This window comes from Alexandromys fortis, unplaced genomic scaffold (genome assembly GCF_014885135.2).
Source record: "Alexandromys fortis isolate MF-2015 unplaced genomic scaffold, M_Fortis_MF-2015_v1.1 scaffold_380, whole genome shotgun sequence".
NCBI classification, from domain to species: Eukaryota; Metazoa; Chordata; class Mammalia; order Rodentia; family Cricetidae; genus Alexandromys; species Alexandromys fortis.
In genome coordinates, this window is record NW_026068270.1 from 133326 (window position 1) to 151015 (window position 17690).

The 17690-nt window shown below is 41.6% G+C and overlaps 1 protein-coding gene across 1 annotated transcript in view; it reads right to left on the reverse strand.

Annotated features, from left to right (window-relative positions):
- The window catches only part of Yeats2 (YEATS domain containing 2), an 81780-nt gene extending 64537 nt beyond the window's left edge, over positions 1-17243 (reverse strand). The window contains exons 1-4 of the mRNA XM_050131992.1: positions 17144-17243; positions 13821-14066; positions 12069-12184; positions 6969-7130 (exon numbers count right to left, since the gene is read on the reverse strand). Coding sequence (XP_049987949.1) covers positions 6969-7130; positions 12069-12184; positions 13821-14066; positions 17144-17215 — 596 coding nt within the window. The 5' untranslated portion in view covers positions 17216-17243. The remainder of the gene's footprint in view (positions 1-6968; positions 7131-12068; positions 12185-13820; positions 14067-17143) is intronic.
- Between the last annotated feature and the right edge of the window lie 447 nt (positions 17244-17690).

Below are 17690 nucleotides of genomic sequence, written 5' to 3' on the forward strand. Positions count from 1 at the left end.
AGTCCAAGGTCCTCCCACTTCTATCCAGGACCAGGAAGGTGAGCATCCAAACAGGCTAGGCTCCCACACAGCCAGTTCATGTATTAGGACTGAAACCTAGTGCCATTGTCCTTGGCTTCTCATCAGCCTTCATTGTCCGCCAGGTTCAGGGAGTCCGGTTTCATCCCATGCTTATTCAGTCCCAGTCCCGCTGGCCTTGATGAGCTCCCAATAGATCAGTTCTCCATTTACCTGTTTCTCCAAGTTTGCCCTCCATCTACCTCTCATTGACACTCATTAATGATGTCATGTATACAACTAATCCACTAGTTAGGTTAGAGCACTCTCATGAACCTTATGATCAACCCAAAAACAAGAGATATTCCTTTCTTTACTGGTAGGAATAGGACTTCTCATCTCCCTTGGATCTGTTGGGGCTGAAACAGCTGCCATCATCCAGCTACATCATCTGACTGGAGACTTCAAAGACAGACTCAATCAGGCAATGACATCCATGAAAGACAGTTCTGAGTTCCTACAGCAACAGGTGAGCTCTGTTGCTGGGGTTTTGCTCCAAAACCGAAGAGCACAGGATCTAATTGCTGGATCTAGAGGGACATGCTTGGTATTGTGAGAAGAATGCTGCTTTTACCAAAAAGAGCCAGATGTTATTAAAACTAATATCAATACCCTCAAAAAACTCTGCAAATCCTGCTCTCAAAATGTCAACCCATAGAACAAATTACCTGGTTACATAATCCCTTGATTTCCTGGCTCTGACCTTTTATTAGTTCTCTGATTATGCTATGTTTTATTTTCATGCTTGGTCCAAGCCTTAATCATTTCCTCTGGTGACATATCATCCTCATTACTAAAATTTCCACCCATCAGGTCATGGTTCTCTACCAGGCCATGGATCCTTTTGACACAGACAACAGGGTTTATGATGGTACGTTTCCCTATAAAATAAAACAGCCAAAATGTTTGTTAGCCTCCATAGTTAGAGGTTGTAGTCTATCATGGTCTGGCAACTCTCTCCAAATTTTGTAATATGAGGGACTCCCTTGTCAGTGAGACCTTCTGATCTCTACATGCACATAAGTGAAGAATGTCTGTAGAGGACTGACAGTATATGAAAGCTGTCCCTAACCCTGGATGTCTGATTTGTCTCTAGATTGACGCTTGGAATTGTTCCTTGCTAGTAGCAATCCCCCTTCTGCACATATGGTAACCAAGACTTGTATGTACTAGGACCCTGCTATAGGACCCTGCTGTCATATAGGAAGCCTTAAGATAGGAGCATGCTGTTTAATGTAATCTGGTGCTTCCCCAGCTACAGTCCCCAAACCTATATGTTCCATTAACTCTGAAGTAAAGTTGAGCTGTCTCACTGAAGTCATCTCTAGAAGGCTATCTCCATTATATCCACTGCTGTCTGAACCCTGTTCTAGGCTTCTGCTCACTCATCGTTCATGGACCAGTATCAAATTATCCTGATTAAGATGAAGTACCACACAGTATGTCCAAGGGAAATTCTTGCAGGAGAAGGAATTGAGCTATTATTGATACCTTTTGTATACAGGGAAATCAGGAAGGGTTTGCACTGTGACTCACCATGAAGCATTGTTGTTTCCCTGTTGCTGTATATGTGGACTTATGAGAAGTTTTCTGCAGAGACTATCTGATTAAGAAGAGAATAAAGGGCTACTGCACTAAACTGAAAAAAAAAAGAAATTGGAAAAGAAGTCAAAGTATCATTATTTGCGGATGATATGATAGTCTACATAAGTGATCCCAAAAATTCTACAAGGGAAGTCCTACAGGTGATAAGCACCTTCAGCAAACTGGCTGGATACAAAGTTAAGTAAAAAAAAAAAAAAAAATCAGTAGGTCTCCTATATACAAATGAAAAATGGGATGAGAAAAAAAAATCAGAGAATCAATACCCTTCATAATAGCCAGAAATAATATAAAGTATCTTGGGGTAACTCTAGTCAAACAAGTTAAAGGCCTGTATGACAAACCCTTCGAGTCTCTGAAGAGATATCAGAAGATGGAAAGATTGCCCAGGCTTATGAATCGGTAGGATTAAAATAGTAAAAATGGCCATCCTACCAAAAGCAATCTCCAGAGTTAATGCAATTCCCATCAAAATTCCAACACAATTTTCACAGAACTTGAAAGGACAATATTCAACCTCATATGGAAAAACAAAAAACCCAGGAGAGCAAAAACAAGCCTGAATAATAAAACTTCCCAAGGAATCACTATCCCTGATTTCAAGCCATACTACAGAGTTATAGTAATAAAAGCCACATGTTATTGGCATAAAAATAGACACGTTGTTCACTAGACTAGAATGAAGGCCCAGACATAAATCCACATACCTATGGACACCTGAATTTTGATAAAGGAGCCAGAAACATATAATAGATAAAAAAGAAAGCATCGTCAACACATAGTGCTGGTCTAACTGGATGTCTACATGTAGAAGAATGCAAATAGATCCATATTTATCACCCTAAACAGAATTCAAGTCCAAGTGGTCCAAAGACCTCATCATAAAATTAAATACACTGAGCCTGATAGGAGAGAAAGTGGTGAACAGCCTTGAACACATTGGCACAGGAGACAACTTCCTGAACAGAATACTGATAGCAAAGGCACTAAGACCAACAATTAATAAATGGGATCTCATGAAACTGAAAAGCTTTAGTAAGGCAAAGGACACTGTCAATAGGACAAAGAGGTAGCCTACAGAATGGGAAAAGATTTTCACCAACTCCACATCCCATAGAGTATACCAAAAATGAATGAACTCAAGAAACCAGACATCAACAAACCAAATAATCCCATTAAAAATGGGATACAGATCTAAACAGAATTCTCCATAGAGGAAACTCGAATGGCTGAGAAACGGCTAAAGAAATGTTCAACATCCTTGCTACCAAGGAAATGCAAATCAAAACTACTCTGAGATACCATCTTACACCTGTCAGAATGGCTAAGATCAAAAACACAAGCCAACAGCTCATGCTGTTGAGAATGTGGAAAAAAGGGAACACTCCTTCGTTGCTGATAGAAGTACAAATGTGTACAGTTACTATGAAAATTAATATGGTTTCTCAGAAAATTGGGAATCAATCTACCTCAATGGTATAACCCAGTTATAGCATTCTTAGGCATAGCTCTAACAGAATCTCCATCATACCATAAGAACATTTGCTCAACTACATTCATTGAAGCTTTATTCATAATACCCAGAAACTGGAAACAACCTAGATTTCCCTCAGCCTACAAATGGATGAAGAAAATGTGGTACATTTATACAATGGAGTATTACTCAGTGGCTCAAAAAAAACAAAAAAAAACAAAAAAAAACAATGACATCATGAAATTTGTAGGCAAATGGTTGCAACTAGAAAAAAAGAAAAAACTATCCTGAGTAAAGTAACCCAGATCCAGAAAAACAAACATGGATGTACTCATTTATAAGTGAATATTAGCTGTTAAGTAAATGATAATCATGCTACAATCCAGAGACCCAGAGATGTTAAATAACAAGGAAGGTTTTGGGGAATATTTCCCCAGAAAAGGAGAAATAGAATTAATTTTGCAGGTAAGATCTAGGGAGTGCACAGGGATGGAAATAAGGGTGATTAGGTGTGGGGGAGGGGGGAGAGGAAGAGGGAGAGAGAGAGAAAGGGAGGGAGGGAGGGAGGGAGGGAGGGAGGGAGGGAGAGGGAGAGGGAGAGGGAGAGGGAGAGGGAGAGGGAGAGGGAGAGGGAGAGAGAAAGGAAGAGACAACTGGAATTGGGAGCATACAGGGAGTGATGTGGAAATATGGTGCAGTGTTAACATCCTGGAACCTATGAGGGTGCCCCTAGTAACCAGGCAAGGTTCCCAATGGTGGAACTGAAGCACCAACTCAGCCATAAAACCTTCAGTCTACAATCTACCCTACTTGCAAGATGCGCTTAGTGGCACAGAACTTGTGGTAATGGCCAAGCAATAACTGGTTTAATTTGAAGCCCATGCCACCACGGGACACCACGACCAACACTGCCAGAGACTTAGAGTAAAAGGAAACACTACTGGCCACAGAAAAGAGAGAGAGAAGAAATAAATCAATGAATTGATTCCTAATGATATTTTGCTATATCCATAGATCAGTTCTGCCTTATCCAGTCATCAGAGAGGCTTCGTCCAGCAGCAGATGGGAACAGATGCAGAGACCCACAGCTTGATATTAGGCAGAGAGGCAATTGGAGGTCTCCACTGCATCTCTCCTCTTGTTAGAGCCCGTGTGGCTCCAACACATATCTATTTTTCCTAACTGGACTGGTACGGAGCCACAAGGAATAATCAGACACAGCTTACACGGTCATCATGGAAGGGTATCTCTCAGAGTTCGGGGAACCCCGAGGAAGAAAGGAAGAAGGAACTGTGAGAGCCAGAGGGGTTGAAGACATTATGGGGGCTCACAGAGACAGAAGCAGCAATCTTGAAGCCTGCATGGGTTTGTGGTAGGTCCTCTGCATATATATTATGGTTGTTGGCTTGGTGTTTTGGGGGAACTCCTGACAGTGGAAGGAGGGTATCTCTGACACTTTTGCCTGCCCTTGGAACCCTTTTCCTCCTACTGAGTTGTCTCACCCAACCTTGATGTGAGGGTTTCTGCCTGGTCTCCTTGAAACACATAGGTCATGTCTGGTTGATGTCCCTGGGAGTCCTGCTCTTTTCTGCAGAGAGATGGGGATTGGGGTGGATCTTGGGGAAGGGAAAGCTGCAGTTGGGGTGTATTCTATGAGAAAAGAACAAATACAAGTTTTTTTTTTTTAAAGGTTCTACTTATGTAAAGAGCAATATCAGTAAAACAGGTTCTAAAGGTGCAGTTCAAAGAGGTACTGATATGAGAAATTAATAGATAACCACACTAAGGGGGATGGCAGGATATGAGGGGCTGCAACAGAACTGAGGTGTTTAAGGCTTTGTTTTCGGTTTTGATTTTTGGTTTGTCGAGACAGATTTTCTCTGAGTAGCCCTGGCCATCCTGGAACTTACTCTGTATACCTAGCTGGCCTTAAACTCAGAGATTGCCTGCCCTCTATCTCCTGTTTCTGAGTGCTGGGATTAAAGGCGTGCGCCACCAGCTGACACTGGATTGAGGCGCTTTAAAGGAAGGAGGAAAGATGATCCAGAAAGAATAGACGTGAAAAAGAAGACACTCCTTTGTACCGGGAATTATGGTGGTCAGACACTTAAAAGAAATCCACACTAGCTCAGAAATAAATCTGCATTTATTAGGGGGTAAACTCACAAATCAGAATTCTCCGCTTGACAGGTTGAATCACACAACCCAAAGGAGCAGCCAACCGGGCATGAAGCAAGGGGAACAAGTGAGAAGGAGCACATAAATGCTCGCTTCCCCGTAAATAGTAAGAGAGGCCAGGCCCCAGTAGGTGGGCTAATACAGGCTGTAATACTTCCTACAGCACCTCCCCTTTTTCTTTAAATAAGAGTTCTAAGCCTAATACAAACTCATATACAATAAGAACAAATATCCTATTCTAACTAGCTTAAGTCTTGTATAATAAATAACTTGGCCAAGTCATGAGTGGAAAGTAACTACACTTATTTAGTCTTCAACCCCATGAAAGATCTGAGAAGGGAAATAATGTTACTTGAGTGAGTAGGAAGTGAAATCAAGCAACTTCCAAAATGTGCAACAAATGACAGAGACAACTGGCTACCTACCTGGACAATCACCCAAAATCTCATTTGCAATGTTGAGACAACCAACTTTGCTTAAGGCCTATGGTAACTGACATACCATTTTCAAAGGCAAGAAACTTTTTACAACTATCTTACCCTGTCTTAACAGGATTTGACAGTCTTGTTTTATACAGAGATTATATGTAGGTTGAGATATGGGCATTTCTTTGCCCCAAGGCCAGTTCTGCCAAGAAGAAAACAAGCTCCCAGTGGAGTGTCTTTGGTGTTCAACATTCTCTAGGGAATAGATCGGTGTTGCCAGGAGCGATTGTGTCTCACTACCACAGAACTCTAAGTTAAATTAAATGCCATTTTCTACAGCTCTTTGAAGAGGTTGAAGATTATCTATCTATACAGAATATAATCTCTATGTATCTAAAGAACTTGATTAGTCTAACTATAAATATGAAAACAGATGACTATTGATCTATAATTCTTAATACCTATATAACTTAAAGACTAACAATAAACAACTTTGTAAAAAATGAGAACAATGACCTCCAAATGTAAACAATGTATGTATCTTGATCAGAGGTAGAAATGTACACTGCAATATGGTTAATATATATATCAATACATAAGCAATGTCTTAAACAGAGGTAGAAGCATACACACAGCACTCCTTCCTAGACCCAATACCACAAAGTAAGGGGGGGGGTAGGGAGAAGGGAGAGAGAGGGAGGGAGAGAGACAGAGAGAGTTTGTCACTTAAGTTCAACAGGGCCATGTTTTAGGAGTCAGGAATGAATACAATGTTTTGTAGCACACAGGGATTTCACTGACAATAAACCACAAGAGGATAGTAAAGGTTCTTTAGGAGATATTAACATCATATAAAGATGTCCAAAATGCATCTAAATAACTGTATCTAATAATGCAGCTAAATAATTTCACATAACTACCCACAACCATTCCATCTTTCTGGAAAAAAAAACTGTACTAGGTAAGTCTACATACAGAAGAGATATCACTGGGATTACATCTGAGACAGTAAAATTATGAGGAACTTTAAACATTTCTGTAATGTTAAATTGATGTATTTAATTATCAGTTACATTTTATATGCACCAGTGCTTCAAGGCTACTAACACAGTACAGTGACAATGACAGGAGCTGACAGGTCCAGCTAGTGAAACCCTGCAGAGGAAGCCACAGCTAGAGTTGCTTAATAACCAAGAGCAGGTACCGAGCATCTTATTAACAGGCATGCTCACCTAACTTCCACAAGGTCGTTTGGTTTATAGCTCGGATGAAGAAAAAACCAAACTTTCTTGACAAAGTGATTAATGCTGGGTTCTCTCCGGGAGCCTCGGACATACACCATCCACTTATGGGTTGACTGGTCGTTTTCTTCCCGCTTATCTGGAGGTATGTACCTGGAGAAAAAAAAAAAAAAGAGCTACAAATTTCTTCCTTCAAAGGTCTAATCATTTGTGCTTGTGAGATGGTTCAGTGGATGAAGGCTCCTGCCACAAAATTCTGATGATCTATCTGAATATGATCCCAAGATTCCTTAAAAAGGTATCCTGAGGCCAGGCGGTGGGGTGCATGCCTTTAATCCCAGCACTCAGCTCTCTATGAGTTCGAGGGCCAGTCTGGTCTACAGAGTGAGTTCCAGAACAGCCAGGGCTACATGAAGAATCCTGTCTCGAAAAACCAAAAAAAAAAAAGTTTCCTGACTTCCATGTATGCACCATGGTGTGCAAGTTCATAATACACAAACGATGCACATGTACATACAATAATGATTAATAATGATAAATTTACAACAACCTCAAAACTGATAATTGGGGCTAGAATGACAGCTCAGTAATTAAGGTCGCTGATTCCAGAAGGTCCACATTTGATTCTCAGCACCCACAGTGTGGCTCACAGCTGTCTGTTCTGAGCCCTCTTCTGTGGGCATCAGGCACACATGCGGCACACATGCAGCACACATACATACACATTAAAAAAATCTTAACCACTATTACTAATGAGCTACTGCTTAAAACAAGATTAAAACCCCAGCAGTAACAGTGGTCACACCTAGCCAGACTCAGTCTTTACTTTTTCTAAACTCTCCCTAGTCCCCATGCCTACTTATTTCCAGTAATTTTCTGATTATCAATCCCAAGTTAAAAGAGATCACTTGTCTCTCTTTATTTATTTATTTATTTATTTTTACTAAAGATAGCTGTAGCTGTCTGGCTGTCCTGGAACTCACTCTGTAGACCAGGCTGGCCTTGAACTCAAGAGATTCGCCCCCCTGCCTCCCGAGTGCCTCGGCTCCAAAGAGTTGCATCACCACTGCCCAGTCACACTTTTTTTTTTTTTTTTTAAGACAGGGTTTCTCTGTAGCTTTAGAGCCTGTCCTGGAACTAGCTCTTGCAGACCAGGCTGGCCTCGAACTCCCAGAGATCCGCCTGCCTCTGCCTCCCTAGTGCCGGGATTAAAGGCGAGTGCTGGGATTAAAGAAGTGCGCCACCACCGCCCGCCCGGCTCACACTTGTTTTCTTATATTAAGTGGGCACCTGAGGAAGAAATAAACTAGCATTTAGGGAGCTTCAGACTTCCAGTCAGGTTTCAGGTAGGTGGTGTGGGATCCTCTGGTGCCTAATCACTGCAGGTAGCATCCACTGTCGTCTCCCTGAACACTCAAACCATTCCATGTAACAGTGAAAGGAGAGAATGATTCCACAAGGTGTTCACATACAAAGATTTAAAAAGGTTTCACCAAGGTGGGCAGTGGTGGTGCACGCCTTAGATCCCAGCACTTCAGAGGCAGGCTAACCTCCGAGTTCAAGGCCAGCCTGATCTACAGAATGAGTTCCAGGATAGCTAGGGCTACAAAGAGAACCCTGTCTGGAAAGAATAAAAACAAACAACAACAAAAATATAAGTTTCCCCAAACTTATATACTTGGCAAAAAATATTTATGCAATAGATCACATTAGAAATTTTTGCCAAGTACAATTATACTCTAAATCAAAGACTGATAGACACATTAAGGTAAAGTCTTGTACCTTAGGAACATGATTTTTCTTTTGAAGTAACTGGAAGGTTTGGGAAAACTGTTCCTGGAGTCCTCTCCCAACTGTGAGACCAGGTTAAGTAAAAAGTATTTATGGCAAACAGGCTTTGGCAGAAGCTGCCATTTTCCTCCGTCTGTATGGCTGGCTTTGATCAGGCCAAGGGATGCTGAGCCTTCTCCACAAACATTCCCGCCCAGAGACAGATGTGAGCGAGTGTACCCGTTCTTGTTCCTCATCAGCTTCTGGACAATTTCAGAGATCACAATGGGGTTGCTAAGTAGACTCTCGGGCTTCTGCAGTTTGAGTAAGGAGGGTCATGTTTTCTTGAAAACTAACTAAACAACAAAGGTGAACAAACTTACACCTTCAAATGCTCTCTCCAGAATACAGTTTCAGCACTAAGATCCACCACAGAGAATTCAAACATCCAGTTCGTTTTCACAGCTAGGTCAGGTCAAGGAAGACCCAGAAATCTCTGGGAACACTGCTACAGTGGCGGACAAGTCACTGTTTATTGTCACTGCAGTAGTGACAGACTGAGAAGGACCTGGATGTTAAGCTCTATCACACTGCAGTCCTAGCCTCTGAACACAAAGGAGAACTTGTGAGATACAGTGACACTGTTCTGTAAACTCTCCAGTGATACTAGAGGACAAAGACAAATAGATCACAGAGACACTATGGAAGGACTGCCAAGTGTAGACTCCTGTAGGATCAGACCCAGGCACGTTCTGGAAACCCAAGAAATACATATAAGGTTAAAAGTTAAACTGAGGGGGCTGCAAAGACGGCTCCGCAGTTAAGAGCACCCACTGCTCTTCCAGAGAACCCGGATTCAATTCTCAGCACCCACATGCAGCTCAGACGACCTGCAACTCCAGTTTCAGGGGTCCGACAACCTCACAGAGACACACAAAGGCAAATAATAAATAAACAACAAACGCTTTAAAAAGTTAAACTGAATGCTTTAAAATTTTAAAGATATATGCACATACAAGAATATTTCAGAACACTCAACTTCCATTTGTTGACCGAGTCAGTCAGTCACTCACTCACAGGGAGCACATATGCCAGGGAGTGCTTGTGGAGGTCAGAGGATGGCCTCTGTATACTCAGGTCTGTTGACTTTTATGTGTGTTCCAGGGTAGAGTTCAGGTCACCAGTCCTGCTTGGCGAGTGCTTCTACCCACTGAACCACCTTGTTAGCCCCCAAAGTATGCCCCTCTTCCATTTTTAAAGGATGTTTTCAAAGCTATGTACCAATTCCAGCACTGAGAGGTTGAGGTGGGTGATCTCTGTGAGTTCCTAGTCAACCACGGCTACACAGTGAGGCCCTTTCTCAAAACAAAACAAAACAAAAATACATACACACTAAAATTTTCTAAATTTTAGAAATTTAGAGACACTGAAAATATCACTATGATTAAAAGAAAAACTGACTTAAAAGTATTTACGCTGGGCTAGAGAGATGGCTCAGCAGTCAGGAGCACTGACTGTTCTTCTAGACCACACCTGGGTTTGAATCCCAGCATCCACAAGTCTGCACACCCTCACACAGACATACAAGAAGGCAAAACACCAAGGCACATGAAGTAAAAATAAATAAACTATTTTTAAAGAAAGTATTTCTGTTAAATGTTCATCAGGCAGCTAGAAATGAGACCTTTTTGATCTGATGATAAACACCAGTGACTTTATTATTTACAAGTCAAATCTCTTTGGCTCACCTTTCAGAGTCACTAAAGACTTAATATTGCTTTTGTTTGTTTGTTTGCTTGTTTGTTTAGTTCTGAGATGGGAGTCTCACTATGTAGCCAAAGTTGTAACTCATAGAGAACCTGAGTTTTGGAATTGGGGCAGGGGGGGGGGAGCAAATCATAAAATGCCATCACACATAAATCATACACACTAAATTTTCTAAATTTAAATTTTCTATCTTTAAATTTTATTATTTTTGTTTTGACTTCATGTATGTCTGTGCATCATGTGTGCAGTACCTGCAGAAGAAAGAGTATCTGTATTCCCTAGAACCAGAGTTACAAAGACCCGTGAAGGGACTTGTGGGGGCTGGGCATTGAACCTGGGTTCTCTGGAAAAGCATCCAGTGTTCTTAACCATTGAGCTACCTCTTTAGCCCCCTAAATCATTCCATTTCACAAAAGAAATAAATGGGTTTTCAGAAAAAAGAATTTGGTTTCAGTTTTGGTGGCGACAATGGCAGATAAATATGAAATGTTGAGATTTGCAAGTGGAGGAAAACATGTCAAGCCAGAGTAGAAGGCAGCGATGAAACCTTACTACCTTACTGGATCTCGGAGAACAGCACTGCACACCCATCCACCCAGCATTCCAGACCCAGACACAAGCAGATCTCAAGTTCTAGCCCTAGTTTTGCTTTCAAAAAGAAAACAAAACAATATAAAAAAGCAAAACCAAACAAACACCTAAAAAATACCTTTATAAATTTCACAAGAAAGTGTTAAGAAGCAACTGGGCATGCTGGTGTGTGTTCAATTGAATATGAACTATACAGTAAGTTGAGGCCAGCTTGGCAAAACAGTGAGACACTGGCTAAAAAATAAATAAGCAGGGGATGAAAGATAGCTCATGGTTAAAAGCACAGGCTGCTTTTCTAGAGAACCCAGGCTGGTTCCCAGCACCCACGTGGAAGCTCACAACTCTCTGTGACTCCAGTCTTGGGGAGCTGATAACTTTCTGGCTTCTGCAGGCACCAGGCATTCATGTGGAACACATACACACAGGCAACTCATATGTAAAGTAAAAATATGTAAGTAAAGCTATGTGTAAAATGTATACTACCCTGTGTCTTTAGTGACATTCAAAATTAAACACTTTACTGATTACCAGGGATAGTCATGGATATGGTCCAAGACCGAATATCACAAGATCAGGGAAATTGTAGTATGGAAAGTTCTCATCCGGGCAGTGGTGGTGCATGCCTTTAATCCCAGCACTCATGAGGCAGAGGCAGGTGGATCTCTGTGAGTTCGAGGCCAGCCTGGTCTACAAAGCAAATTTCAGGACAGGTTCCAAAGCTACAGAGAAACCTTGTCTCGAAAAACCAAAAAAAGGGGGGAAAACTTCTCAGTTCTCTTTCTGATTTTGCTAACTAAGGTGCAATATTACCCTTAGAATGCCTCTGGACCATCACTTACTTTTAAAACAAGACCTTGGAAGAAAGAATCCCCATACCTTCCTCCTACTGTAACACCACAATAAGTAGTGAAGGTAGAGTATTAGTGTTTAAGTGCTGACAGGAGACATTTCATATATACTCACTTGGACACGTTGCCTACTACTATAGTTTTCTTTACAAAAAGCCGAGAAGTCTCATCTCCTGTGAGGTCAGCATTCCGTAGTTCCCTTTTGTGGGAGCCACTGACACTAGAAGTGTCCTGAAAGACAAGACAAGCAACATTTGTATTCATTTAAATGACACTCCATAGGATATTGGCAGAATGAAAGGTAAGAAGGAGTAACTCAACGTTTAGTCTTCCGTAGTGGGCAGGCCTGGGGCCCACTATGTAGCTCTCCTCTGCTCTCCCAAGTGCTGGGAAGATGGGCATCAGTCACACCTGGCAGTAGGGCTGTTTTAGATTACTGTTAAATTTATGTTTTAGATTATTGAAGTTTGTGCTCACACGGATGTTTATTCACCATGTGCGTGCCTGGTGTCCTGCCCGTGGAGTCCACAAGAGGGTGTGGGATCCCTGGTAACTAGGGTTATGATAGCTGTGAGCTGCTATGTGGATCCTGGGAACCAAACTCAGGTCCTCTGGAAAAGTAGTCAGTACTCTAAAGCACTGAGCCATCTCTCCAGCCTGTTTTTCTTTTTGTAAGAAAAAGAATTTAGTGAGTCTGGGGATGTAGCTCAGTTGTAGAGTTCTTCCCTGGCTTGTAAAAAGCCTTAGGTTCTGTCTCCAGCACCATACAAACACGGTATGGTGCACATGCCTGTAACCTTAGCACTTAAAGAGGAAGAATACTACTGGTCAAACACAAGTAAATTCAAATGTTAGGAGCTCTGATTAAGAGGCATCAAACTATGTGTTAATTTAGAAAAGGCCTCTTTTATTTTTTTCGAAGATGGACAAATAAACTTATAATAAAAACATTTTTATGAAACATTAATCAACTATCGATGACTGAGTATATGGGAAATGATTGAAAGTTCCCTCTACCACAGAAGCAGTCGTTGTGAAATCAGTGGTCTAACTTGATAGTGACTCTACACATAAATATAAACAACAAGTAACCAGGTACAGAACAGCTTCAATCTGGGCGGCCACACTATCATAGCTGGGCACAGTGGCACACATCTGTAATTCCAGCAGGCAGAGGCAGGGGGATCACTACAAGTGCCAGATCGGCCTGGTGTACACAATCAGCACCTGGCCAGTCAGGGCCTCATAGCCAATCCCTGTCAAGAAAAGAACTGTGTATTTTATTTTTTGTATGTCAAACTGCACCAGCTACTACTTAGACCTCCAGCAAGACGCGGAACTCCAACCCTTAAGGGTTCTTTTCCATCTGTACAGATGACATCCAAGAGCTCTGCTGTACTCTGGAGTGCTCGCAAGTCATAATGTCAAATACACACAGACAGGCCAGAACAGCAGGGGCTTAACTCTTAGCTGTGATAACCACATGCTATCAGCTGGGTAGAATGGTTTACACCTATAACCCGGCACTCACAAGGCCAAGGAAGGAGGGCTTAGCTAGCATGAGACAAGCCTGGTTATGGCACAAGATGCCAAGAAAAAAAAAAAAGGCTCAGTCTCTCAAGTCCGGCCTATACAATGGTTCAATCCTGTTAGGGCAAGAGATGCCTCAAGTTTTAGGCCAGCGTGACCCAGGTCAGCTACAGACTGAGATCCTGTCTCAAAGATTCAGTTCTCTGCTATTTACAATACATCAAACAACTCATTCCTAGAGTCCCCGGAAAATAGAAAATCGTGAGAATGCCCACACTTAGTCAACAGTGGGTCCTTTCTCCCCTGGAGCCCATCCTGCTCCCATCCAGCACTGTACCCTTCCAGGATTCCGGCTAGATCTCTGCTCCGCGGAGCCGGAGAGTCTTTCCTCCACGTCCATGTTGCTGTTATTGTCTTTATCAGACAGGAAGTCATTGTGTTGAGACAGTGAGTCACTTTCAGAATGATTGGCAGATGGTGTTTCTGATCTCTGATTGGTAGGAGATGATGACCTAGAAGGTGATTCCAAAAATTTCTTGATAGCAGGGTGATTAAAAGCCATTGTATCAAATGTCTTTAATCCCTAGAAAAAAATGAAATAGACAAACTTAATCAAATTCACCAATAAATAAATTTATTCCCATAAATTCTTATAGCTAGCCTGCATCAAACAACAACTAGAATGACAGTCAGAAATGATCAGGTGTGGTGGCACATACCGGTGAGTGCATCACTCGGCGGCTGAGGCAGGAAAACCCGAAGTTCTGGACCACCCCAGCCTACATGACAAGAAAACGTCTGAAAGAGCAAAGTAAGGGCTTTAGAGTAGCTCAGCTGATAGAGTCTAGCATGCACGAAGCCAGTAGCACATAAATGCAGCATTGAGAACAAGCCTGCGATCCTGAGAGTCAAGCCAGTACCACATACATGCAGCACGGTAGAACATGCCTGTAATCCTAGCATCCAGAAGGTAAAAGCAAGAAGGTCAGGAGATCAAGATTTGTGCCACTAACCCAAGAAGATTTAGTTTAAAAAGTACAAGCCAAGCAGTAGTGGCACACGCCTTTAATCACAGCACTTGGGAGGCAGAAGCAGGCAGATTTCTGTGAGTTCAAAGCCAACCTGGTCTACAGAGCTCTGGTCTAACAGCCAGGGCTGTTACACAGAGAAAACCAAAAGAAAAAGATATACTAATAACAGTTTTAAAAATTAAAAAAAAAAAAAAGATAAAAAGTACACAAAGCCAGGCATTGTGACCTATATCTACAATTGTAAGAGCTCTGGAATCTAAGTAGGGAACTTAGTTCAAGGTCAGTCTGGTTTATACTCCAGCTCAAAACAAAAAAAAAAAAATAGCATTAGAAGCTTTAGAATCAGTACCATAAAATGTTTCCCACAGGCTAGTACAGAGGCCTAAATTCAGTTGTTTTAAAACGGTACTGGCTGCTCTTCCAGCACTCACGGCAGACAGCTCACACTCCAGCTCCGAGGATACCACTGGCCTCCACTGACACCTGCACTCCTGTGTGCACACCCAGACACACACACACGTTTACAAACAAATCAAACCACAACAAATATTATTACTGACTGTGCATGGTGCCCTACCTATAACCCCAGTTCTTGGGAGGGAGAGGCAGGAGGATTGCAATTTCTAAACCAGCTATAAAGCGAGATTTCAATCTAACACACACACCAGTCACATAGTTATCAAAATAAAAGGCCCTGTATTATTTAAAAAAAAAACAACTGGTCTGTTTAATTAATTAATTCAGTAACAAGGCTCTTCAGAGCTCTAAATGTGTGCTCCAAACTTAAGATCCCCTAAAATGAAGTTACTGACAGCTGCAAGCCAGCTGGGAACTGAACCATGTCTCCAGCCCATCCTTTAGTAAATCTTAATCGGAACATCAGGAGATAAAATCTGTACATTTCTAGACTATCAAACACCAGATTCTAACTCCTAATGGTAAATCAACAAAACACTAACCAGTTTTTCAAGCCAAGTAGCTATCACAGTGAGTCAATACTAAGTCATTCAATCAACGACATCAGAATTTGTGCTTGGACTAGATAGCACAACTTGCACAAATTCATATCCACCCAGAATCTGTGCCTTTATTCAGAAATAGCCCAAGGGGCTGTGGGTATTGCTGAATCGTAGATTATCTACCTATCGTATGTGAGACCCTGGGGTCAATCACAGGCACAAGCACACACAGAGAATAGGAGGGTAAAAAAGAGGGTCATTGGAGAAGTAAATCAATTTAAAATGAGGTCATAATAGACTGAAGGAATAAAATCCTTGAAGGAACCTTAGAAACAGAAAACTCCAGGGAAGACACCCAAGGGATAATGTTTTGCTTGACAACCTCCCCCTTTTCCCCTCAGGGTTTTTCTGTGTAGCCCTGGCTGCCTGGAACTTGCTCTTTAGACCAGGTTGGCCTCAAAACCCAGAAACCCTCCTGCTCTGCCTCCTGAATGCTAGGATTAAAGGCATGTGCCACCACTGTCTGGTGTGGGAGGTCCTTCTGTCTATGTATTGCTTTTATTGGTTAATGAATAAAGAGATGCTTTATGCCTATGGCAGGAAGAACAGAACTAGGCTGTATGCTGGGAGAAGGAAGGCGGAAGGAGAGACGCCATGGAGCAGCGCGCAGCCAGAGTCAGACATGTTGAAACTTTGCCAGCAAGCCATTGCCACATGGCGATACACAGATTAATGGAGATGGGTTAAATTAATATGTAAGAGTTAGCCAATGAAAAGCTAGAGTTAACGGGCCAAGCAGTGATTCAATTAATATAGTTTCTTTTTTTTTAAATATTTATTTATTATGTATACAATATTCTGTCTGTGTGTATGCTTGTAGGCCAGAAGAGGGCACCAGACCCCATTACAGATGGTTGTGAGCCACCATGTGGTTGCTGGGAATTGAACTCAGGACCTTTGGAAGAACAGGCAATGCTCTTAACCTCTGAGCCATCTCTCCAGCCTAATTAATATAGTTTCTGTGTGATTATTTCAGGTTCAGCTAGCTAAGCGGCCGGGAACTAAGTAGCGGCCTCCTTGCAACAACTGTACGTCTTATTTGGACATTTTTTTTTATCTTACTGATATTTCCTTGTAGATTATGGTATCCAATTTCGTGTGTGTATGGGTTGTGTGTGTGTGTCTGTGTGTGTTTCACTGGCACTCTGGGCTTAATACACCGGGGCGGGGGGGGGGGGGGGGAATAAAAATGTTTTATACCTAGCATTGAAATGTTATGATATCTAGAACTTACTTTTAAATGTTTTAGAGAAAAGAAAACAATAGAATTTTAACTTGATGAATCTACATGGTATGCAAACATATTAACTATCATTATAAAGTGGCATTTGGAAAGCATGGTAAGGCAAACAAAGCAAAAGAGGAAGAACTATGGCGAGCTGCAGTGAGGTCTCCCTCCTGGATCTGAATAGCCTAGTAAAACAGCACTAGCAGTCAGTAGGGAAAGGGCGGGATAACGCTAACACAATACCTCAGAAAGGCAGGCAGGCTTATTAGATTCTATTGGTCTATGCAAAAAATGACTCAATGGTAGGGAATCCACACTGGCTTGACTTCTCCCCAGAGAAGGAAAATGAAGGCTTAGAAAAGACTGGGCTATGAATACTTACCTCAGAAACCTTCAGAAGACCGGCAGAAGCGTAATAGTTTGCTACAATGCAGGCACGGAGCTTATCCATCATCCTTCTGGCTTCAATCAGTCGCTAAAACAAGTGAGAATTTAAATGTTGCTTAAATATGACAAATAATGACGACATACAGCCACAGAATAAACTCAAACAAGAACTCAGTTCTTGAACCATATCAATAAATAAATAACTTTCACCTAACTAAACTGGCAAAGATAGCAGCTGAAGACACAGTTCAGTGACTGAGAGCTAATGTGTATAAACAAATCCCTGGAGCCTATGCTTCTATCCCAGAGCACAATGGGGATGGGAGCAGTGGGCACGCTTCCCTGATCAGTAACATCTTAAAAGAATAACATTGATACACATGGTGTGTATGTGCTTACTTATCAATATATTCATTAACAATAAAATACTGAGAACATCAAAAAGAATTATTTTAGGGTTGGAAGTTGGAATAGAACGTTTTATATTTTCTCCAATTTCATTTATTTATTTTGTTTTTATTTTGTTTTTTTTTTTTTTTTTG